Source organism: Primulina tabacum, chromosome 3, assembly GCF_025594145.1.
Source record: "Primulina tabacum isolate GXHZ01 chromosome 3, ASM2559414v2, whole genome shotgun sequence".
In the NCBI taxonomy this organism is placed as follows: Eukaryota; Viridiplantae; Streptophyta; class Magnoliopsida; order Lamiales; family Gesneriaceae; genus Primulina; species Primulina tabacum.
The window spans coordinates 6,815,066-6,840,318 of record NC_134552.1 but is presented as its reverse complement, the minus strand read 5'-3'; the positions used below and the strand labels follow the sequence as shown (position 1 = coordinate 6,840,318).

At 32.5% G+C, this 25,253-nt stretch overlaps 3 protein-coding genes across 5 annotated transcripts; 2 read left to right on the top strand and 1 right to left on the bottom strand.

Moving 5' to 3' along the window:
- Window positions 1–4,454: 4,454 nt before the first annotated feature.
- Window positions 4,455–8,028, bottom strand: LOC142539701 (uncharacterized). Of its 3 annotated transcripts, none has more exons than XM_075645332.1 (2): window positions 7,802–8,028; window positions 4,455–6,183 (listed from the first exon to the last, which is right to left on the bottom strand). In XM_075645332.1, the coding sequence occupies exon 2, from the start codon at window positions 6,119–6,121 to the stop codon at window positions 4,538–4,540; it is 1,584 nt and encodes a 527-aa protein (XP_075501447.1). In that variant the 5' UTR covers window positions 6,122–6,183; window positions 7,802–8,028; the 3' UTR covers window positions 4,455–4,537. The 3 variants fall into 3 exon arrangements, with proteins under 3 accessions (XP_075501447.1, XP_075501448.1, XP_075501449.1); XM_075645333.1 differs by lacking the exon at window positions 7,802–8,028 and adding an exon at window positions 7,728–7,773; XM_075645334.1 differs by lacking the exon at window positions 7,802–8,028 and adding an exon at window positions 7,476–7,674.
- Window positions 8,029–9,050: 1,022 nt separating this feature from the next.
- Window positions 9,051–12,274, top strand: LOC142539703 (ferredoxin--NADP reductase, leaf-type isozyme, chloroplastic-like). The gene is made up of 9 exons (XM_075645337.1): window positions 9,051–9,310; window positions 9,410–9,644; window positions 10,196–10,329; window positions 10,430–10,508; window positions 10,603–10,694; window positions 10,793–10,870; window positions 11,063–11,125; window positions 11,515–11,749; window positions 11,977–12,274. Exons 1-9 carry the CDS (start codon window positions 9,203–9,205, stop codon window positions 12,042–12,044), a joined length of 1,092 nt encoding a protein of 363 aa, XP_075501452.1. The 5' UTR covers window positions 9,051–9,202; the 3' UTR covers window positions 12,045–12,274.
- Window positions 12,275–15,818: 3,544 nt separating this feature from the next.
- On the top strand, window positions 15,819–17,082 carry LOC142539698 (uncharacterized). The gene has a single exon (XM_075645329.1). The coding sequence runs from the start codon at window positions 15,870–15,872 to the stop codon at window positions 16,842–16,844; it is 975 nt and encodes a 324-aa protein (XP_075501444.1). The 5' UTR covers window positions 15,819–15,869; the 3' UTR covers window positions 16,845–17,082.
- Window positions 17,083–25,253: the final 8,171 nt, after the last annotated feature.

The window sequence follows — 25,253 nt, the reverse complement described above, 5'->3', positions numbered from 1 at the left end:
ATTCTCTATGTTCTTAAATGTTTGAGCTAATTTTAAATAAACATACTATTAAATTTACTTAATATTAATATCAATTATTTTTTTCAAATTTTAATAATTTTCGTTCTAAATTTAATATTGATAAATGAAGAAACAAAAAAATTAAAATAATCAGTATTATTTTTAAACTAAATAAAATGAGTTGAATTGAAAATAAAATTATATTTAATCAAAATTTTAAATTTATTTTGTCAAACTATTAATTTTTAAATGCATTAACAAATATAATATTTTATAAACCTAAATTGTGAATATAAATAATATTAATAAAAAAAGTTAATAAATTTGAATCAGAAGTACATATAAAAGTGAGGACGAAGAATCGTTCATCCACATACATTGGATGATATGATACTAGAAAAATATTGTTGTACAGTTGATAAAATGAGAAAGAAATATGTAGAAAATCAATCAATTTTTTCATTAGTTTTTTTATTGTTTTTAATTAACAAAAAAAGAGGAAAAATTTGAAAAAGTTAAGCACAATATAAATCTAATGTATTGATAGCCTTTTAATAATAATCAATTGAATTGGAAAATATTATTATACTTAAGTAATTATATTTTATTCTAATTCAAATTTAGTAACTTTTTAATGTCCAATATATATAGAATTCATCAGTAGAGTACATGATTTTATTTTTCAAACGATAATAAGAAAAAAAAGAACCTTAAAATAGAAATATATAATGAAAACGATAATAAGAAAAAAAATAACCTATAAAAGTGTGGATAAATGAATCGTTCATCCACATACATCAGATGATGTGATGCTAGAAAAATAATGTTTTACAATTGCTAAAATGAGAAAGAAATATGTAGAAAATCAATCAATTTTTTCATAAGTTTTTTCCCACTAATTTTGATAATAAATAAAATAAATTGAATGATTAATTGTTTTAATTACTCTCATAGATTCTATTTTATTTAAGTCTCCTCATATTTATATATTATCAAATAGTACTCAATCATAACAATAATGTCATGACATTTTATTTGTATTTGTAGTGTTATTTACATACAAGTATATAATGACAATTATATTGACAAAAAGGTAAGCACACATTAAATAAAAAAAATAAACAAACACTTAATTTGAAAAAAAAAAATAAAAATTTGAGCTTATTCACAAATCTATATACCTATAAAATTGTGGATAGTAGAAAAGTTTTCTCATTGTGAACGGACATTATTACCCTTCACATGTTTACTTATTTTCATTATTAGGTAACAGTGGTAATTTCACATTTATTCCATTAATTAATAATTAATACTAATTAACCATATTTTATGATTATTATTTTGTGTTTTTGACTTTATTCTCCATGTTCTTAAATGTTTGAGCTAATTTTAAATAAACATACTATTAAATTTACTTAATACTAATATCAATTATTTTTTTCAAATTTTAATAATTTTCGTTCTAAATTTAATATTGATAAATGAAGAAACAAAAAAATTAAAATAATCAGTATTATTTTTAAACTAAATAAAATGAATTGAATTGAAAATAAAATTATATTTAATCAAAATTTTAAATTTATTTTGTCAAACTATTAATTTTTAAATGCATGAACAAATATAATATTTTATAAACCTAAATTGTGAATATAAATAATATTAATAAAAAAAGTTAATAAATTTGAATCAGAAGTACATATAAAAGTGAGGACGAAGAATCGTTCATCCACATACATTGGATGATATGATACTAGAAAAATATTGTTGTACAGTTGATAAAATGAGAAAGAAATATGTAGAAAATCAATCAATTTTTTCATTAGTTTTTTTATTGTTTTTAATTAACAAAAAAAGAGGAAAAATTTGAAAAAGTTAAGCACAATATAAATCTAATGTATTGATAGCCTTTTAATAATAATCAATTGAATTGGAAAATATTATTATACTTAAGTAATTATATTTTATTATAATTCAAATTTAGTAACTTTTTAATGTCCAATATATATAGAATTCATCAGTAGAGTACACGATTTTATTTTTCAAACGATAATAAGAAAAAAAATAACCTTAAAATAGAAATATATAATGAAAACGATAATAAGAAAAAAAAGAACCTATAAAAGTGTGGACAAATGAATCGTTCATCCACATACATCGGATGATATGATGCTAGAAAAATATTGTTGTACAATTGCTAAAATGAGAAAGAAATATGTAGAAAATCAATCAATTTTTTTATAAGTTTTTTCCCACTAATTTTGATAATAAATAAAATAAATTGAATGATTAATTGTTTTAATTACTCTCATAGATTCTATTTTATTTAAGTCTCCTCATATTTATATATTATCAAATAGTACTCAATCATAACAATAATTTCATGACATTTTATTTGTATTTGTAGTGTTATTTACATACAAGTATATAATGACAATTATATTGACAAAAAGGTAAGCACACATTAAATAAAAAAAATCAACAAACACTTAATTTGAAAAAAAAAATAAAAATTTGAGCTTATTCACAAATCTATATATACCTATAAAAGTGTGGATAATAGAAAAATTTTCTCATTGTGAACGGACATTATTACCCTTCACATGTTTACTTATTTTCATTATTAGATAACATATGTGGTAATTTCACATTTATTCCATTAATTAATAATTAATACTAATTAACCATATTTTATGATTATTATTTTGTGTTTTTGACTTTATTATCCGTGTTCTTAAATGTTTGAGCTAATTTTAAATAAACATACTATTAAATTTACTTAATACTAATATCAATTATTTTTTTCAAATTTTAATAATTTTCGTTCTAAATTTAATATTGATAAATGAAGAAACAAAAAAATTAAAATAATCAGTATTATTTTTAAACTAAATAAAATGAATTGAATTGAAAATAAAATTATATTTAATCAAAATTTTAAATTTATTTTGTCAAACTATTAATTTTTAAATGCATGAACAAATATAATATTTTATAAACCTAAATTGTGAATATAAATAATATTAATAAAAAAAGTTAATAAATTTGAATCAGAAGTACATATAAAAGTGAGGACGAAGAATCGTTCATCCACATACATTGGATGATATGATACTAGAAAAATATTGTTGTACAGTTGATAAAATAAGAAAAAAATATGTAGAAAATCAATCAATTTTTTCATTAGTTTTTTTATTGTTTTTAATTAACAAAAAAAGAGGAAAAATTTGAAAAAGTTAAGCACAATATAAATCTAATGTATTGATAGCCTTTTAATAATAATCAATTGAATTGGAAAATATTATTATACTTAAGTAATTATATTTTATTCTAATTCAAATTTAGTAACTTTTTAATGTCCAATATATATAGAATTCATCAGTAGAGTACACGATTTTATTTTTCAAACGATAATAAGAAAAAAAATAACCTTAAAATAGAAATATATAATGAAAACGATAATTAAAAAAAAAGAACCTATAAAAGTGTGGACAAATGAATCGTTCATCCACATACATCGGATGATGTGATGCTAGAAAAATATTGTTGTACAATTGCTAAAATGAGAAAGAAATATGTAGAAAATCAATCAATTTTTTCATAAGTTTTTTCCCACTAATTTTAATAATAAATAAAATAAATTGAATGATTAATTGTTTTAATTACTCTCATAAATTCTATTTTATTTAAGTCTCCTCATATTTATATATTATCAAATAGTACTCAATCATAACAATAATGTCATGACATTTTATTTGTATTTGTAGTGTTATTTACATACAAGTATATAATGACAATTATATTGACAAAAAGGTAAGCACACATTAAATAAAAAAAATCAACAAACACTTAATTTGAAAAAAAAAATAAAAATTTGAGCTTATTCACAAATCTATATATACCTATAAAAGTGTGGATAGTAGAAAAGTTTTTTCATTGTGAATAGACATTATTACCCTTCACATGGATCAGTTTTCACCCCACCCCACCCCACCCCACCCAATTTATTCTTAAGATTAAAAATTTATTCTTCTACTTTATCCTAGACTCTAAAGAGTTGACCAATCGAACCATTTAGAAATTTACCCAAAATTATCTCATATTTTCATTTGTAAGCACTTTATTCTTTTATACAAATTACTGTCATAAAATTTCTCATTCAAATACTAATACACAAATTACACAATCCGTTTTGAGAATACAAGATAAATAAGAAAAATTCAATTTATTTTATTCAAATATTAGTTGGAGCTTTTTTTTTATTAATATAATAATATAATTTGAGTACACGAAGATAAAAGAAAATTTCAATTTATTTTATGTCAAATATTAACTTGAGTTTTTTTTTAAAATTAATATAATAATATGATTTGAAGATACAATGGTAAACATATAAAAGTCAATGTATGTTAATTGTCATATATTAAATAGAGCATGTAAAATTTCTAGAAAAGCCATGAAAGAAAACAACTTTGTGATTTAGATAAAGATATACATGAGAATTCACACTTCAAAATGGTATATATGTATTAATCTGAGATCAATCATGGTTGATCAGCAGCTCATCAAGGAGCCTAAATGCAGGTAATAGCTTTCTCTCGCGGAAAATCAAATCAATTAGCACACTCCATGTATCAGGATCTGGCTCAAACCCCATTTCCACCAATCCAGACAATTGTATCGCAGCATCGTTTACTTTTCCAGCCTTACAAAGATGAACTATTAACTCATTCGACGTACAAAAGTGTGGCAGAAATCCTCTGCGCAACATCAGATCCAACAACCTCACCGCCTTCTCCGATTCACCTTCCTTGCACAAGCAATTTAGAACAATTCGATAGCTAGCCTTATTTAGATAAATACCGACAACAGGTAATCTCATAAGCATGGTGATAGCCTCATTCGATCTGCTTTCTTCACATAGTCCCCGGAGAATTACATTCATTGTAACCACATCTGGCCGGCATTCGTTTCTTTTCATCTCTTCAAGCAGCTCAATAGCTTCATCAGTTCTCCTGGCCCTGCAAAAGTAGTTAATTAAGGTAGTATAAACAACAATATCAGGTTTCAGACCAGCACCTTTCATCTCAACTAGAGTTTCTTTGGCCTCCTCAAGTCTTCCCTCCTGACAAAACCCATTCATCAAACTTGAATAATTGAACAAGTTGGGGCTGCATCCATTTTTCTTCATGAATTTCATTATTTTCGAGGCTCCATCAGTTTTCCCACTACGACAAAACCCATTAATTAAGAGATTGTATGTCAAGGCATCGGGTAGTATCTGATGTTTGGAGACCATTTCCTCAAACAGACCAATCGCTTCTTCTAGCCTGCCACTTGCACAAAGACCGTTTATCATAGTTGAATAGGTGATCAAGTTCGGACAAGACAATTTAGACTTCTCCATCTCTTTTGCTACCTCAAAAGCATGTCCTAAATCTCCTTTCTTGCAATGATGTTTGACCAAAATGTTGAAAATACACGTATTGGGCTCCAAGTCAAAGTCTTTTCGAGTAGTCAAAAGGAAAGCCCGTGCCATTTCAATTTGATCTGCATCGACCAGAAGATTAAGACACGTGCTAATGGCTTTGAGAGACGGCTTTGCACGTACAATCGGCAGAATCCTGTGAAACATTTCAAGAACTCTTTCATGCATAGATGATTTGGAGAAATGCATCATGAGATTGAGGAATATGCCTTCATGAAATTTGCAGGTGTCATAGGTCATCTGATGAAGAACGGCATCGAGGAGCTCATATTTCTTGCATCTAGCAAGCTTGTGGAGAATGATAGCATAGGTGTTGTGGTTATGATTAAAGCCCTTCTGATTTGTAACTTCGTTAAAAAATTGTAGAGCTAGTTGTGGATCTTTTTCATGCTTTATCAAGTTGATAACAGATTCATGACAATGATGCTTTCTTTTCTGAGGTAACTCTCGGGCCACAGGGGTAGTTTCAGATGGCACATTTGCTCCCTGTGATATGTTCTCAAGGTGTTGGAGAGGAGAGCGGAACTTAACTAAAGATGGGAATGTTTCAACACCCGTGTAGACGCGACGAACTTTTCGGGCCACTACATCCATAGCATCCACATAACACACTGAATCTCTCCTATTAAAGTACATCACCAGAAGGAATTGCTATCTGCTAGCTAGCAAAGCCATTTGCTGGCATGCGTACGTATCGTCTGTATAAACGAAACCAAATGACAATAAATCACCGTAAGTTTGAAAAAAACTGAAGTTTTTTTTTTTTGGCTGAAACAGGCTCTCACTTAAATATTTCAATTCAGAACTAGTAATAGTATCCCTTGGTTAACAGGAATACCCATGAACTAAAGCAAGCAAAATTCATATAATATTGATTACTCACATATCAAATCAAAATAACAAGGCATGGCGCCTGATTTCAGAAGTTAATTTTCTCATAAACAAGATAGCCATTCTTCCAGCTCAGTAAAGTGGGAAAAAATATCAAAACATTCAAAATTCTTCTATGCATTCTTCGGCGACAGCCATTCTATGAGTTGTCTATGAGCAACTATCATTACATTAAAAAGTACAAGGCATGTCATCCTCTAGTCATTTGATATTTCTCAAAACTAAAACTTATAGTTGTGATCTCCAACCATCTCATTTTTATTTAATGCAGCAGTATTTAGTCCAATTCTTATTATTGGTGATGACAACTCATTGTTACGTCGACAATAGGTAAGGTAATTAGATGCCTGGGAGGTGAACACAGATAAGAAACATGAACACTGTAAATGATGGGCACAATGTGCGTTCAGTAGTTATTGAACAACAATTTTCATTTAAAAAATGAAATTTATTTTATCGAAAATGAACAATCAAGTAAGAAATTGTACAACATCAACTTTGACGTGAAGCTCCTCCTATTCAACATATATCAATATTTGTAAGTCTTGTAAAATTATTGCAAAAAAATCATACAAAAATGAAAAAAATTCATTCAAGCAATTTGTCAAATATCTCAAGTGCATTATATTTTTGGACGTCATCATTGCACTGATTTTCATATACAAACCTCCCAAATATACACAATTTTCACATACAAACGTCCCCACGTACGTACTGCAAACAAAACTGAACTTCATAACAAATATTAAAATAGTGAAGCACAGCAAATTAGTAACAATTAGCGAAGTTTCGGAAACGTGCCTTCAATTTGCAGGAAATGGTTGAATCTTACACATGCTTGCCTATATTTTGTGTCAAATATGTAAAACTATTCACACACAAATTAGACGTTTCCGGTAAAATATTCCGACGAAAATGTTACATCTGTGCCACTTAACTCGATATGTCACGAGATAGCAATACGAGCAAACCCATTATTCTAGCATTTCAATTAAGGGTCACTGGAAAAAAAAATTAAAAAAATTAAGCTCAATCTCAAAGCTATCAAACTTTTCAACGTTTTACCAATAAATTTTCGTAAACTTGTATCAAATCCTACCTTCCATTTCCACCTCTCTGTTAATCGATTTTGCAGTGTCTTTTGCGAGAGAAATTCCCCCAAAAAATTCTGTTCAATAGATTATTCAATTGATATCTCAGTTTTCAACTGAGACATTCCTTGATCTTTTGACGAAATTTGAGAACGATTCATTCATTATATACACAGATTCTTTCAAAAAAATAATCTTTGATGCAGCTCTAACACAAACATCCAAGGGTTTACCAAAAAAAAAAAACAGTAAGCCATTACCTTGGGTAGGTTAGTGATGAAGCAGCTCTAACACAAACATAAAGGGTTTACCAAAAAAAACAGTAAGCCATTACCTTGGGTAGGTTAGTGATGAAGCTCGGGTAGATTGAGCGAGCTTCTTTGGACAATCTACCAAACATAGCAGAGTATTTTCGCAGTAAAGATTTTGATACGATGAGATCAGTATATCCTGGGACCTCGGGTGGTCTGACCTGGTTTTCTGATGATCCGTCTTGGTTTTTCTGGGTGATCTGTCTTGGTCTCTCGGCTGGTATGGCTTCAGACAATTGACACACACTCAACGAGATAATGTAAGTGCGGCGTTGAAAGGTTTTTCGGCGTATCCATTTCTACGCTCAAGTTAATACAAAATTCACCAAATAAAGAAAAAAATTATTGAATGCAGTAGATTTCAATGTTTATCAAATGAGCAAACCTAGGTATTTACATGGAAGAATATGACCTCGATTATAGTGCATGTACATTGTTTCTGATTAGACATATGATCATTCACTATCTTGTGAAGATTGTCCATGTCCTGTCATCTGTCAGTAGACATGACGACTCATACTGTTCTGGTCTTGTCACGGATACTGATTGTCATGGTAATGATATATGGTGACCCATTCTATCCCAGTGACCTGAACCCTGGTCGAGCAAAAGGACTTTGTCTAGGGGAGAGGACCTTGGCCGGGTTGAGGAACTTGGTCGGACAGACGAACCTTGATCGGGTTGAAGGACCCTGGTCGAGCTGGAGCAACCTGTCCAGAGGAGGATCCTGGTCATATTTTACACATGCTCAACTCCTAAGAACAAATTAAAATTTGACTCGTTTAAGTTTTTTTCCGTCCGAATCCAAGAATGATCCGAGCACTTTTCACGATATCAGCTAGTTTCTTATCTTCCCCACATATTATATGGCGCCAACAACAATAATTATGGGAAAAAACTGCTCTGCAATCGAGGTTAATAGATTTGTAACCTTGGATGAATGGGGTTTGGATTTTTTCGAACCAAATATGGGATGGAACCGAACAATCCTGTCAAACCAAAATTTTCTTTTAAAAAAAGTTCAACAAAATTATTCTCCAAAATTTCTCGAAAAAACCAACGACTTGACAAATGGCCAGCCACGAGAGATTAAGGAAAAAAAATTTAAATAGATTTTCGGGCTTTGGGAAAAAAATAAAAAATGAAGCTATCAACATTAATTCTATTTCAAAGAATGTAAGATAAAACGATTATTTGATTTAGGGAGTCAAAAGCCAAAATGCAACAAAAACTTTCGTGTCACACTCGAACTGAGAATTTTGCTTGGCAGAAATATTGGCGGTCATACATTATAGATTGTTTTCTTATCCTCACTATTGCCACTGCATTCACTTCCACTCAATACACAATCCAATTCACAGCTCCTCGCCATTTTTCTTGTTGTACTTTTCAAGATCAATTTCTCTACTCATTGGATTTCTACCATGGCTGCTGCGGTGAGCTCTGCAGTGTCCTTGCCATCCTCGAAGTCCGTTTCTTTTCCTCCCGCGACCTCCATCATTATTTCTTCAGAAAGAATTCATTTCAGAAAGGTATGGTGATGATCCTTGTTATCTTTGAGTTTATCCGATGTTTAATATGACAAGAAGTATTCGATTTTTGAGAAAAAAAATTGGGTTATTTTTATGCAGGTTCCTTTTTACCACAGGAATGTTCCTACTGGTGCAAAAATAGTGCCCATCAGAGCTCAGGTCACCACAGAGGCTCCTGCGAAAGCAGAGAAAATCTCCAAGAAGCAGGAAGAAGGAGTGATTGTAAACAAGTTTAAACCTAAAGAACCATATATTGGCCGGTGCCTTTTCAACACCAAGATCACGGGAGATGACGCCCCCGGAGAAACGTGGCACATGGTTTTCAGTACTGAGGGTATTTCTCCCCTATATGGAATTATTCATTATGTGATGATTAATAGGATCAAGTTGAGCCCATGAACTTGGAGTATAGGGTGGCTTTCGTATGCTTGACCAGGACTTGTATGCATCATGTTGTGGAGTGATAATTGCTCTAGCTATCTGGTGCTTTTAGATAAGCACCACAGCAATTTCAACATAGTGTTTGGAGAGTTGTAAGGTACAAAAAATTTGAGTTTTGTCATAATGACAATTGTATTAGATTCAAGATCATTTATTTGCATCTTCGATGTTGCAATTTTTAGCAATTGACCGCATTATTGCTAGAAAATGTTGAAGAGTATCAATATTGTTGTTCGCTTGCATGACTAGTTGTATGACATGACGATTAAGTGTAATGTTTGCGTTGCTATACTGCTTAAAATATTTGAGTTACAATGTTACCATCTGAACAATATTTGGTACCTCGGCAAACATTCGGTTCAACGTTTGTGTGAGCTGGTGCCTCTTTGATCCAATTGGGATTGTTGGGTCTGATCTAACAAAGAAGTTTGTCTTTTTGAGCAGGGGAGGTCCCCTATAGTGAGGGCCAATCCATTGGCGTGATTCCGGAAGGCGTGGACAAGAATGGGAAGCCTCACAAGTTAAGATTGTATTCAATAGCAAGTAGCGCCCTTGGTGACTTTGGAGATTCCAAGACTGTAGGTTTTCCTCTAAATGAATTATGAGACCATTATGATTTAGATCTTTGGAAATACTTTCATTATAGTGATATCGTTGTTTCAATTCAATGGTATACAGGTCTCTTTGTGTGTTAAAAGACTTGTTTATACCAATGAACAGGGGGAAGTAGTTAAAGGAGTTTGCTCAAACTTCTTGTGTAAGGCTTTGATTAAGAAAGAATTTTGTCAATGGTTTTGAATTTTTAAGTTTCAGATCATTTGATGCATGAAATCAAAATCTTCTTGACTTAGGTGACTTGAAACCTGGATCTGAAGTGAAGATAACAGGACCTGTTGGTAAAGAGATGCTCATGCCTAAAGATCCTAATGCTAACTTAATCATGGTATATTGCACGTTACTGCTCTTTGTATACCAGGTTCTTCTTTTCATGTCAACTTTTTGCTGAAAATTGTTGAACTTGGACATTAATTTCTTTGGTAGCTTGGAACTGGAACTGGGATTGCTCCTTTTCGTGCATTCTTGTGGAAAATGTTCTTTGAGAAGCACGAAGATTACAAGGTACACAATATTCTGAGTCCTGAAGATTCATCTTTCTTGATACATTCTTGTTACATTTTTAAAACCTCGAATATCATCAGACTTGAAACAAAAAAATAAAAAAAGAACATCAAAACAAACAATCTCTGATCACAAGCATCGCAAAGCTGATCTTTCACAATGTTGACAGTCACCTGTCTTCTATTATTGCAGTTCAATGGTTTGGCGTGGTTGTTTTTGGGTGTCCCCACGAGCAGCTCATTGCTCTACAAAGAGGTAATTTATAAAATTTGTACTCACATCTATACTAACTTATACCAATGAACTTTCTACGTTGGATCTGTACCAAAATACATCTTTTGACTACAAATAATGCATGTCAGTAGTAGAGCCAGGGTGGTCATCTGGACATGGCCTTAGTTGTTAATGATCGAAGTTTAGATTTCAAGTCGAAATTATTGATTCTAAAATGGAAAACGAAGTTCAAAATTTTATGTCTGGTATTCTCTCGTGTTTCCGAGTAGACCAAGAAAAAAGGTTCCCTATCAACGATCTAAAGTGGCAACCAACTATTTGATAGAGAACAAGTCAGTCGAATACGTATCCCAGATTGTGTTATAAACTTCTTGTTACTCCTAAAGACCAAGCATTTTGCTGGTGCGCAGGAATTCGAGAAAATGCAGGAGAAATTCTCAGATAACTTCCGGTTGGATTTTGCTGTTAGCAGAGAACAAGCGAATGCGCAGGGGGAGAAAATGTACATCCAAACTCGCATGGCTGAATACGCAGAAGAACTATGGGAACTACTTAAGAAAGACAACACCTATGTCTACATGTGTGGACTCAAGGGCATGGAAAAGGGAATTGATGATATCATGGTTTCTTTAGCTGCTAAAGACGGTAATTTTACAGAAAATCTTTGTGGCGCGTTTTGCTCAGATCCTGTCACTGTAAGGGACAGGACCTGAATTTTGTTTAAGGACAGGGAGGCCTGTGTCAACATTTCTGAAAAAATTATTCATGTCGTTCTTGGTTGAGGGGTTCACCTAAGAACCTCGAATCCGTCCCTGCCCGTGTTCCATGCATAGTATCCCTGTTTAATCTAATATATTTGATCTTATGTCCAGGTATCGACTGGATCGATTATAAAAAGCAGTTGAAGAAAGGAGAGCAGTGGAATGTGGAAGTTTACTGATTCTTGGTTTTCTTGTGCAGATATGAGCAATTCTCGTGTCTCTGGCTTAATTTTGTCTGAAGTGTGTAAATAGGAAAATTGTTTTGTAACAAATTTCAATCATTTTATAGAGATTCAAGAGCTTTCTTTGCCAAAATATATTCATTACTTACGGGATTGTACTCATAAATTTTATTTTCTAAATATCCTTTTAATATTATCATATTTAATTTTTCAAAAAAATAATTAAATGTAAGAATGTGTTTTTTTCTCATACTACTATCTCATCAAAGATTTTCTTGTTTAAAACTATATTCTATAATTTATGCAAGTGTTAGGTTGAATGGGTTTCAATATTGTATCAAGACTTAATATGAACAAAGACTAGTAGTTTTTACAAAGTGTTTTAAGTGTGGAATAGACGAACGCTTGATCGATGATAATAGATTTCAATTATCTTAATTAACATTTTATCGACTTGCCCATTATAGTTTACCTAGCTAGCGTGATTTGCAGATTATTACGTGAAATTCGGAGTTTATCCGGTGTGCACTGAAAGATAGTGACCGCGAGTTCTTACGATATTAAAAAAAGATGTGTGTTGATAATAATAATTTGTAAATTGTTTATCGATTTAATAAATAAAATATATTCTTTCATTTTGTTTTATATATTACACAAAGTTTCAAATCAATTTTATGTTTTGAAAAAATTATGTTCACTCGTATCAATGATATTGTAAAGTGTAAACGATATGGTATGATGAATTGATGATATATCTATATACCTATAAAATTGTGGATAGTAGAAAAATTTTCTCATTGTGAACGAACATTAATACCCTTCACATTTTTACTTATTTTCATTATTAGGTAACATATATGGTAATTTCACATTTATTCCATTAATTAATAATTAATACTAATTAACCATATTTTATGATTATTATTTTGTGTTTTTGACTTTATTCTCCATGTTCTTAAATGTTTGAGCTAATTTTAAATAAACATACTATTAAATTTACTTAATATTAATATCAATTATTTTTTTCAAATTTTAATAATTTTCGTTCTAAATTTAATATTGATAAATGAAGAAACAAAAAAATTAAAATAATCAGTATTATTTTTAAACTAAATAAAATGAGTTGAATTGAAAATAAAATTATATTTAATCAAATTTTTAAATTTATTTTGTCAAACTATTAATTTTTAAATGCATTAACAAATATAATATTTTATAAACCTAAATTGTGAATATAAATAATATTAATAAAAAAAGTTAATAAATTTGAATCAGAAGTACATATAAAAGTGAGGACGAATAATCGTTCATCCACATACATTGGATGATATGATACTAGAAAAATATTGTTGTACAGTTGATAAAATGAGAAAGAAATATGTAGAAAATCAATCAATTTTTTCATTAGTTTTTTTATTGTTTTTAATTAACAACAAAAGAGGAAAAATTTGAAAAAGTTAAGCACAATATAAATCTAATGTATTGATAGCCTTTTAATAATAATCAATTGAATTGGAAAATATTATTATACTTAAGTAATTATATTTTATTCTAATTCAAATTTAGTAACTTTTTAATGTCCAATATATATAGAATTCATCAGTAGAGTACATGATTTTATTTTTCAAACGATAATAAGAAAAAAAAGAACCTTAAAATAGAAATATATAATGAAAACGATAATAAGAAAAAAAAGAACCTATAAAAGTGTGGACAAATGAATCGTTCATCCACATACATCGGATGATGTGATGCTAGAAAAATATTGTTGTACAATTGCTAAAATGAGAAAGAAATATGTAGAAAATCAATCAATTTTTTCATAAGTTTTTTCCCACTAATTTTGATAATAAATAAAATAAATTGAATGATTAATTGTTTTAATTACTCTCATAGATTCTATTTTATTTAAGTCTCCTCATATTTATATATTATCAAATAGTACTCAATCATAACAATAATGTCATGACATTTTATTTGTAGTTGTAGTGTTATTTACATACAAGTATATAATGACAATTATATTGACAAAAAGGTAAGCACACATTAAATAAAAAAAATCAACAAACACTTAATTTGAAAAAAAAAAATAAAAATTTGAGCTTATTCACAAATCTATATACCTATAAAAGTGTGGATAGTAGAAAAGTTTTCTCATTGTGAACGTATTTTATTACCCTTCACATGTTTACTTATTTTCATTATTAGGTAACATATTTGGTAATTTCACATTTATTCCATTAATTAATAATTAATACTAATTAACCATATTTTATGATTATTATTTTGTGTTTTTGACTTTATTCTCCATGTTCTTAAATGTTTGAGCTAATTTTAAATAAACATACTATTAAATTTACTTAATACTTATATCAATTATTTTTTTCAAATTTTAATAATTTTCGTTCTAAATTTAATATTGATAAATGAAGAAACAAAAAAATTAAAATAATCAGTATTATTTTTAAACTAAATAAAATGAATTGAATTGAAAATAAAATTATATTTAATCAAAATTTTAAATTTATTTTGTCAAACTATTAATTTTTAAATGCATTAACAAATATAATATTTTATAAACCTAAATTGTGAATATAAATAATATTAATAAAAAGAGTTAATAAATTTGAATCAGAAGTGCATATAAAAGTGAGGACGAAGAATCGTTCATCCACATACATTGGATGATATGATACTAGAAAAATATTGTTGTACAGTTGATAAAATGAGAAAGAAATATGTAGAAAATCAATCAATTTTTTCATTAGTTTTTTTATTGTTTTTAATTAACAAAAAAAGAGGAAAAATTTGAAAAAGTTAAGCACAATATAAATCTAATGTATTGATAGCCTTTTAATAATAATCAATTGAATTGGAAAATATTATTATACTTAAGTAATTATATTTTATTCTAATTCAAATTTAGTAACTTTTTAATGTCCAATATATATAGAATTCATCAGTAGAGTACACGATTTTATTTTTTAAACGATAATAAGAAAAAAAAGAACCTTAAAATAGAAATATATAATGAAAACGATAATAAGAAAAAAAAGAACCTATAAAAGTGTGGATTAATGTCTCACGATTTTTATATGTGAGGCGAGTCAACCGTACCGATATTCACAATAAAAATTAATATTCTTAGAATAAAACTTAAAATGAAAAATTGTTGTCATATGTTCTTAATTATTCCAAATTATAAGCAAGTACTATTTTAGATTTTCAAGATGTAATTTTTACATTTTAGGAACATATTTACCAATTAATTTATTTAATGAGTAGATAAATATCAACATCATATACTAAAATGTTTTCTTCAACTCTTATATTGTTTAATTAATTAAAATATATTCATATAATTCTATTACACTCTTATATTGCTTAATCAATTCAAATCATTTCACATCATTGTATTTGTATTGTTATTTTAGTTCAATTTAGTACTTAATCTGATAAATCATTATTCCAAATTCTTATAATTTGTTTTGATCTATCTTTTTCCGAACGAAATGTTGTTTCATGGATTTGATCTCGTTATGCAAAGATTAAAAATATTTTTACTATTAATTTATTTTTTAGTTATTTAGAATATGGGTTCACGTGCGGATCCACGTGCTTTTTTGCTAGTAGTATTAAATGGAAATCCAATATAACACATATTTTGATCTAAAAACAGTTGGGGTCATTTCCAGAATTAGAGAATAATATGAGGGGTTATTGGCAATTACTTGAAGTTCTCTAAAATTGTGCCTCCATATACGGTGGGGATTATTCGTTATAGAGGGTTTTAGGGTTTTGAGGTCTGGTCATCTTTTGGTTATGGCGGACGAGAAGGTTACTCGATCGAAAGGAGTTGTGGCGAGATTCAATGATCAAAAAGGGTACGGATTCATCCAACCCGATGAAGGTGGCGAAGATTTGTTCGTTCATCACACCGCCGTCAAGTCCGAGGGATTTCGCACGCTGTACGAGGGTCAAACCGTCGAGTTCACGATAATTCTGGATGGAGACAAAACCAAAGCTGTTGACGTCACGGCCCCTGGAGGTGGCCCCGTCGATTCCACTTTCCGGAGGCGGAATGACAGAGATAGCCGTGGTGGATATGGTTATAATGGTCGGAGGACTAATAATGGGAATGACTATGGATATCGAAGCGGCGGTGGCGAGTGTTATAATTGTGGACAGTTAGGGCATATGGCTAGGGATTGCAATGGCGGGAGTATCGGTGGGAATGATGGTGGTTGTTACACCTGCGGTGGGTATGGGCACATAGCGAGGGAGTGTCCTACTGGGAACCGTCGGGGAAACGGAAGTAGTGGGGTTTGTTTTACTTGTGGTGAGCCCGGGCATATGGCAAGGGAGTGTTTGGGTGGTGGGAACAGTAGAGGGGGTGGCGGCTTTGGGAACGGAAGTAACGGGGTTTGTTTTACTTGTGGTGATCCCGGGCATATGGCAAGGGATTGTGTGGGTGGTGGGAACAGTAGATGGGGTGGCGGCTTTGGGAACGGAAGTAACGGGGTTTGTTTTACTTGTGGTGATCCCGGGCATATGGCAAGGGAGTGTGTGGGTGGTGGGAACAGTAGAGGGGGTGGTGGCTTTGGGAACGGAAGTAATGGGGTTTGTTTTACTTGTGGTGAGCCCGGGCATATATCAAGGGAATGTGTGGTTGGTGGGAACAGTAGAGGGGGTGGCAGCTTTGGGAGGTCTAGCGGTGGCCCTGATGGACGAAAGTGCTTCAATTGTGGGAAATCTGGTCACTTTGCCAAGGAATGCACAGAAGCACCTCGTGGATGAGGCGATTTGGCTATTCAGTTTTCTATTTTACTCTTTTTGTAATTTCCATTGGGATATTTTCATGTGCTGTCACTATAATCTGGTGGGTTATGCTTATAGGATGGTAAGTTGGTGATTTACATAACTTGGAATGGATTTTGATGATTGTTTTGATATGCTATCAACTGATTTGTGCCGGAAAACTTTCCTTTGAACGGTGGTATACAATTTTATAAATATGGTGATTTGATGACTCAAATTTGTGTTTCTACTCCTTGTATGGAGTCTTAGTCTGATTGTTGATCAGGCCACTAGATTTGGCAAGCTCTACTTATTTCGAATATTTATTAATGTTTTGAAGTCTAAACGGTGTTTTCTCTTTGCCTATGCATCTTGGTGATATGCAACTTGGGTTAAATTGGCTAATGCAAAGCAAGAGGCAGATATAATGAAATAGAACTTTGGTTGATATCATCCAATGCTAAGTTTCTGTATCCGGGCAATGAGTTCGTCTGCCCTCTTGAGTATTAATTTGTGAATTTTGAAAAATATTAATATTCGTATTTGTAATTGTGATCGAATTCGCATCTTGTATTATCTTATGCATTTTAGTTTGTTGGAACACCTCTACTTGCCTGTTAGTATTGCTGAATTTTTTTCATTTGTGCTCTGTTCCCCGTTGATTTGTTTTCAGACTTATCTTTAAGTAATTTTAAAGTTTATTTTGAACTACGTGGGGCAGAAGTACATATATAGTAGAATCGAATACTGCGATTTAATTTTCTTTTTCTCCTGGTTTTTGAATAGAACTGTATATAATTAGTGACCATGTTCGGTATTGATGGACTTGAATCTAAAGAGACTACTTCACTTAATTTTATGATTCAAGTCTTATTACTAGGTGACAACTCTTTATACAATATTACATTATCCAATTTAGACTTGATATCTTCTGGACCATAAGTTACTTCTCCCTGGGATGCAATGTATAATGTTTTGTTTGAGTTGTGATTCATCTGTTATAACGTTCTTGCTTTCTGGCCTGCTAATAGTTAAAATCACCTGTTTCGGTCTGTTTTTAACATTTCCATCAAAGTGCTGCTTCTACTGCTAACTGCTAAGATGGTGACCTCAACATGGATACTTGAGTGGATGTAAACCTCAGATTTGGTTGGGGCTGCATAGTGTACATATATTTTTTTATCTCATTAAGACCCAGATTCGTACTTCAGGTTGTGCTGGTTTATGTTTTGAATGGATGTTTTTTGAAGGCCAAGTAGTTTCTTTTCTTTCCAACTTTGAAAATATTACCAAAAACAAACACGATCAAATGAGTTGGCTAAAGAGCCAGCCCAAAGGCGTTTTCTTTTCGCCAACCCTTGCCCGGCATCAAATTATAAGTACATTAATCTTTATGGTGTGCTATGAGAGCTTGCTCCAGCATCAAAACACGTAGTCTGCACAACTCCAACCATGTTTAAATCTTTGCAACGAGGTCAGCACACATGCCTTCCAAGTCGCAAACGTCTGCTGCTCATGCGGGGCGTGTGTGCTGATCATGCCTAACATGTTCCAACCACATTCTTTGTTAACAGTCGATGACATGCCGATTAAATCAAAAACAACCGTCACACGATTCTTTTATGATCTCATTAAGTGGAACAATCTACAAAACTAACTCTTTTTTGTTGCTGTTGGTGCCACAAAAATTTTATAATTAGCAATCAACTTATCAAAATGAAAAAACCAAACTATTCTCCATTGATTATTATAATAAAATCAAATTTGTACACCCCATTAAAAATGTGAGATGAATATAACTCTCAATTAATATTACTGTTAGACTAATTGTGATTAATTTTTCAAATAAAATCATTAGTTGATTAAGCAAAAACCAATGTAAAGGTTTCGAAAATCAACTAATATATATAAGAAATTTCATGTTGGGGATACAATTAGTTAACCAAAAAGGCAATATGTAACATAATAACGATTGTTGTGGTGGGTAAATATATAATGTAAATGTCACATTCTCCATTCCGTGTATATATAATATTTGTTCGGCCGCATTTATTTGGGGTAGGCCGCTGCTGAATCTGAACAACATTACCAACTTATATTCAATGAAACATTTAAAACGTCAGTGTGTTAGTTCACTTACCACTGGTGGGGCCACTGCCTTAATATCTATGGAGAATGCATAGATAAATAATACGATGATTGGGAAAATATTTGAATAGAACCGATGAATATTATTGAATAAATAATAACAATAAAATCTTATATGAGATGGTTTCATAAATTAATTTATTGAGACGAATATTCAACTTGTCGTAAAAAATATTACTTTTCATTACGAATGTAAGGCCAGAGAATTTGATTATCGTAATCTGAAATGAATTGTGGATAAATTGAGGTGATTATAGATGAAACAGATCAGACCGGGATAGACAAAAAGAAGACCGAATTATGTACGAGGACAGAACACCTCGCGCATATGCGCGACCGGGCAGGGCGCATATGCGCGAGGCAGGCAGAGCACCTCGCGCATATGCGCGACATGGATCCGCGCATGTGCGCGAGGGTACCCGAGAGTTGTGAAGAATTGTGAAGGACCTCGCGCATATGCGCTGAATGAGGGCGCGCATATGCGCGAGCTGCCGAGACATACACGCGCCGAGACATAGTGTCTCGCGCATATGCGCGAGACGTGTTGTGTTAGGGTGAAGCCACTTGCCCTTCTTCATGTATAATATATATATATATATATATATCAAAGTACAATTCCTCCCTTCAGATTTCCAGCAAGGAGAAACGAAACCAACCGAGAGAAGTTAAAGTCCTTGAGTCTAGATTTGTGATTGTGTGAAATCCGTCCATTAGATTTGCAATCCGACTTTGATACTGTGTTTCTATCGACGCAGACTTCAACTGGACGTAAGTTTTATTACGTTTTGTTATGTCTTGAAATTAGGATATTGTCAGAATCGGATATGATTCATATATGATGTTATTGATATGTTAGACGTCGTAGAATCGAAACCGGATCGAAGAAATGTTATCGTATAAGATTGTTATCGATTTTCCAGCTTATATGGTATGAGTAGTACAGAATTTTGGGGTTATGATATGCATATCATTGTTGTTATGAATTGGTGATATTGATCTTATGATGTGCAAATTGCCGGTATATCAAGACTACACCGTTATGCCGTAGAAATGCATCGAGATTCATATCGGTATTCATACGTTGAGTTGAAAATTGATATAGTGCATCTTATACATGTATTTCAGATTGGTATTTGTGAGGCCCTTAGCTCCTAATCGTTATTACAACACAATCTGATTAGGGTTAACTAATTACAGCGGAAAACGAGTTTAAAATTTCTTTACGATGAACCCAAAACATCTTATTTGAATACTAAAAATAGTATTTAGTCTCACATCATAAACATGCACACACGAACTCAAAACCAATCATATACAAACAACTCATATCCTCGGGACATGCCCCGGTATATAAATACATATACATATATACTGGGAACAAAGCATAAACTTCAACTCAAACTGTGACTCCCTCCAGAAGTACCCTCTCCGGTCTCCTGATAACCTGGAGTACCTGCCATTGTCCACACACAAAGACAACAACAGCCCCCCTTGGGGGTGAGCAAAGCTCCGTATGGAACAACCAATCATATATACCACAGATATCTAAACAATGATATATGGTATGCAATGCATGTATGTCGTGGAGGTATCAGGTCAAATGCCCATCCACTGAGTATATGTCAGAATCAAACGAATCGCTATCAAATCAATGCTCGAGCTGGCACACCTGCCTCAATAAGGGATACTCGTATGATAGCGTCGACGAAGCGCCATCAAATCCCAAATCTCATATCAATCGTCGAGGCCACAAATGTCTATGCTTTAAGGGTCATATAATACCAAACATAGAATTGTGTTCACAAACCCCAGAATCCAATCAAATCATATCAGGGTATCCAAGGATCATAGCTCAACGTGCATGTCATGTATCGATGTATGCATCAAACGATGTGTGTTAACAAAACATTTATTTTATACATCGATATTCAAATCTCAATGTCATGTATGCCACATAAACTCAACAATTAAGGCATATAGACACATGTTCTCAATCCAATCAGTCCAATCAATCCAACATATATCATATAATATAGATACCTGTCGTATGTTATCCCCGGTCGCAACATACCTCAATTCTTCGTTTCCAGTTGATGTAGCCTGAAGATATTGATATTACACTTTATCTACATCAATAACATACTCATTCCAATCAATAACATACTCCAAAATCATTAATATGAGTTTCAAATATCATTTGAAACTTCAAAAATTTATATCAAATCCAAATCATAATATAATTCAATTCCGACTTCGAAACTTAGTTTCTTGTCGGTTATTCTACCGCATATATTTATCAGAATTAATAATAACTGACAAATATTTCTTCAATCTCAATCCAACGATTAAAATTCTCTAATTATAATAAATTGAGAATAATTCAAAATAACATCACTATAATCTTCTCTACTCCGTTAAAATCATACACTACTCAACAATCTTCAATTTCTGTATGATTTCACAATTTATCGGATTTATTCCAAAAATCGACGAATTTCAAACATCACCAAAACTATGAAATTTATACCTCAAATCGAAGACGACCTCGTGTCAATGATCCCAAAACTGAAGTCGGTTCGTCGATTGGATAAACTGTTACGTCGCAAGACCGAAAAGAAAATAAAAATGAATTTTCTCTCCTTTCGCCATTCTCGATTTGGAGGAGATAAGTGAGATTCATTTCATTTGAAATGAATCCACCGTCTCAACATTTTTCTTTATTTTTTTTATTTTTTAAATACTATATTATATTATATTAATAAAATAATATAATATAATATATACTATTTAACATTTTAACATCGATATATTCCTTTTGACCAGTCAAACGATCCAATTTTTCAAAACTCAAAACATGAAACTTCTATATCTTTGAGTTTTCTACGTTATATCCAAATCTCAAATCATTTGGGCTAATATTCGGACAATTATGTTAAAATCCATAACATAATTACCATTTTGCCTTAAAATTAATTCATTATTTTTCAACTTATTTACGAAAATGTCATCAATGCTATTTTATATTCGGGGTCTCACATTTCTCCTCAACTTAAAAGATTTCGTCCTCGAAATCTCAAACATCTCTATATACATAACATTGGCAAACATATAATATGTCACCAGTTATAGTACATATCAAAACTAAAATCAGTAAATGGATCATCATACATTGAATACAATGGAACAGATGGAATATAACCAAACAAGTGCGGATATGATTTTCGCATCTTGCTTTCCAATTCCCACGTTGACTCCTCTACACCATGCCGTGTCCATTGCACTCGAACTAAAGGAATCGATTTCTTACGCAAAATCTTTTCTTTTCGATCCATAATGCGAACAGGTTGTTCGGCATAGGAAAGAGAAGGATCAAGTTCAACCTCATCAGGTGCAAGTACATGTGATGGATCTGGTTTATACTTCCTCAGCATAGAAACATGAAACACATCATGAATGGCAGATAAAGCTGGTGGCAATGCCAACCGATAAGCAAGATCACCAACTCGATCAAGTATCTCGTATGGACCAACATATCGAGGAGATAACTTCCCTCGCATGTCAAATCAAACAGTGCCTCTAAAGGGAGATATTTTCAAAAATACTTTGTCACCTTTCTGGAATTCCAAGGGTCGTCTTCGTTTATTCCCATAACTCGTTTGACGATCCTGAGCAGCTTTCATCCGCTGCAGAATTAACTGAACCTTATCGTTCATTTCCTGTATCATTTCAGGTCCAGTCAATTGAATCTCACCAATCTCATCCCAGAATAACGGTGATCTACATCGTCTCCCATATAGAGCTTCAAACGGTGCCATACCAATACTCGTTTGAAAGCTATTATTATAAGAAAATTCAACCAATGGTAAGGCATCTTGCCATCCCATTCTGAAATCAATCACAATCGCACGTAACATATCCTCTAACGTTTGAATAGTACGCTCAGTCTGGCCATCGGTTTGAGGATGATACACAGTACTCATAGCCAAACGCGTACCCATCGCTTCTTGAAAACTACCCCAGAATTTAGAAGCAAACCTGGGATCACGATCAGATACAATCGAGACTGGTACACCATGCAGTCTCACAACATTCTCAATGTATAAACGGGCCATAATCTTATAAGGATAAGTCCGCTCATACGAAATAAAATGTGCAAATTTCGAAAGCCGATCAATAATGACCCAAATAGCATCACAGCCCTTGGGCGAACGAGGTAAATGAGTCACAAAATCCATAGCAATATGTTCCCAATTTCATTTTGGGATTTCGAGATTATGGAGTAATCCTCCAGGTTTCATTCTCTCGGCTTTCACTTGCTGGCAGACAAGACATTTAGAAATAAACTCAGCAATGTCCTTCTTCATATGTCTCCACCAGAATTGAGGTCTCAATGTCAAATACATCTTCCGACCTCCAGGGTGAATACTGTATTTGCTACAATGTGCTTCTCGAAGAAGGGCAGATTTCAAATCAGAATCATCAGGAACTACCAGCCGACCATTAAGTCGTAAAGAACCATCAGAAGAAATCTGAAATCCAGACTGATGTCCTGCAAATACAAGTTCTTTCGACTTTTGGATCTGAGCATCGCTTCGTTGGGCCTTTCGTATTTTCGATATCAAATTCGGCTCAATTTGCAATGTTGAGACAGTGACAGAATTCCAATTCGAGTGAAAAGTCCAGCCAGAAGTACATATATCCTCGTGTACTTTGGCGACATAAACAGAAGCTAGAACAGAATCATAAACTTTCCTACTAAGGGCATCCGCGGTAACATTCACCGATCCAAGGTGATATTGAATCTCACAATCAAAATTCTTCAGGAGATCCATCCACCTGCGTTGCCTCATATTCAAATCAGATTGAGAAAAGAGGTATTTCAGACTTTTATGGTCCGAATAAATAACAAACTTTTCTCCGTACAAATAATGGCGCCAAATCTTCAGTGCAGACACAATGGCGGCCAATTCAAGATCATGAACAGGATAACGAGTTTCATGAGATTTCAATTGACGAGACGCATAAGCAACCACTTTGCCATGTTGCATCAGAACACAGCCCAAACCTTTACCAGACGCATCTGTACACACCACAAATCCTCCGGTACCTGAGGGAATAGTAAGCACAGGTGCTGTAGTCAATCTTGTCTTTAATTCAAGAAAACTAGCTTCAAATTCATCTGACCAAATGAATCGCTGATTCTTCTGTGTCAGTTGAGTAATATGTTTAGCTATTTTCGAAAATCCTTCAATAAAACGACAATAATATCCAGCTAAACCCATGAAGCTACGGATTTCAGGAACATTCGTAGGTCTCGGCAAATTCAATACAGCTTCGACCTTCGCAGGATCAACAGATATGCCATGTCTCGAAATGACGTGGCCTAAAAATACCACTTTGTCCATCCAAAATTCACATTTGGACAATTTAGCATATAAATGACTAGTACGAAGAATTTGAAGCACCTGTCTCAAATGTTCAGCATGCTTCTTTTTCGATTTCGAATATACAAGAATATCATCAATAAAGACGATAACGAATCGGTCAAGATAATCTCGGAAGACACGATTCATTAAATCCATAAAAACAGCAGGAGCATTCGTGAGACCGAAAGGCATAACCAAGAATTCATAGTGGCCATACCTCGTACGAAAAGCAGTTTTGGGCACATCCTCGTCTCGAACTCGTACTTGATGATACCCGGAACGAAGATCAACCTTCGAGTATACAGAAGTACCCTGAAGCTGATCAAATAAGTCATCAATACGGGGAAGTGGGTGCTTGTTTTTCCCAGTAGCCCGATTCAGTTGCCTATAGTCGATACACATTCGCATAGTACCATCTTTCTTTCGAACAAATAAAACTGGAGCTCCCCAAGGTGATACACTCGGTCGAATATATCCCTTATCGAGAAGATCCTGTAATTGTTCTTTCAATTCTTTCAATTCCAATGGTGCCATGCGATAAGGAGCTTTCGAAATAGGCGCAGTTCCCGGTACAAGATCAATACTAAACTCAACTTCTCGATGAGGAGGAAAATCAGGAATCTCATCGGGAAATACATCCGGGAATTCTTTCGCAACAGGAATCTCCTTCTTCGAAATATCAATAGCGTAGATAAGATAACCCTCATCTCCGCTAGTCGACAATCGGGACATTTCCAAGGAAGATACCAATGGAATTTTGGCTTGGGAACCCTTGCCATAAAAATTCCACTTGGGTCCATCAATCGGTCGAAATCGAACCACTCCATGACAACAA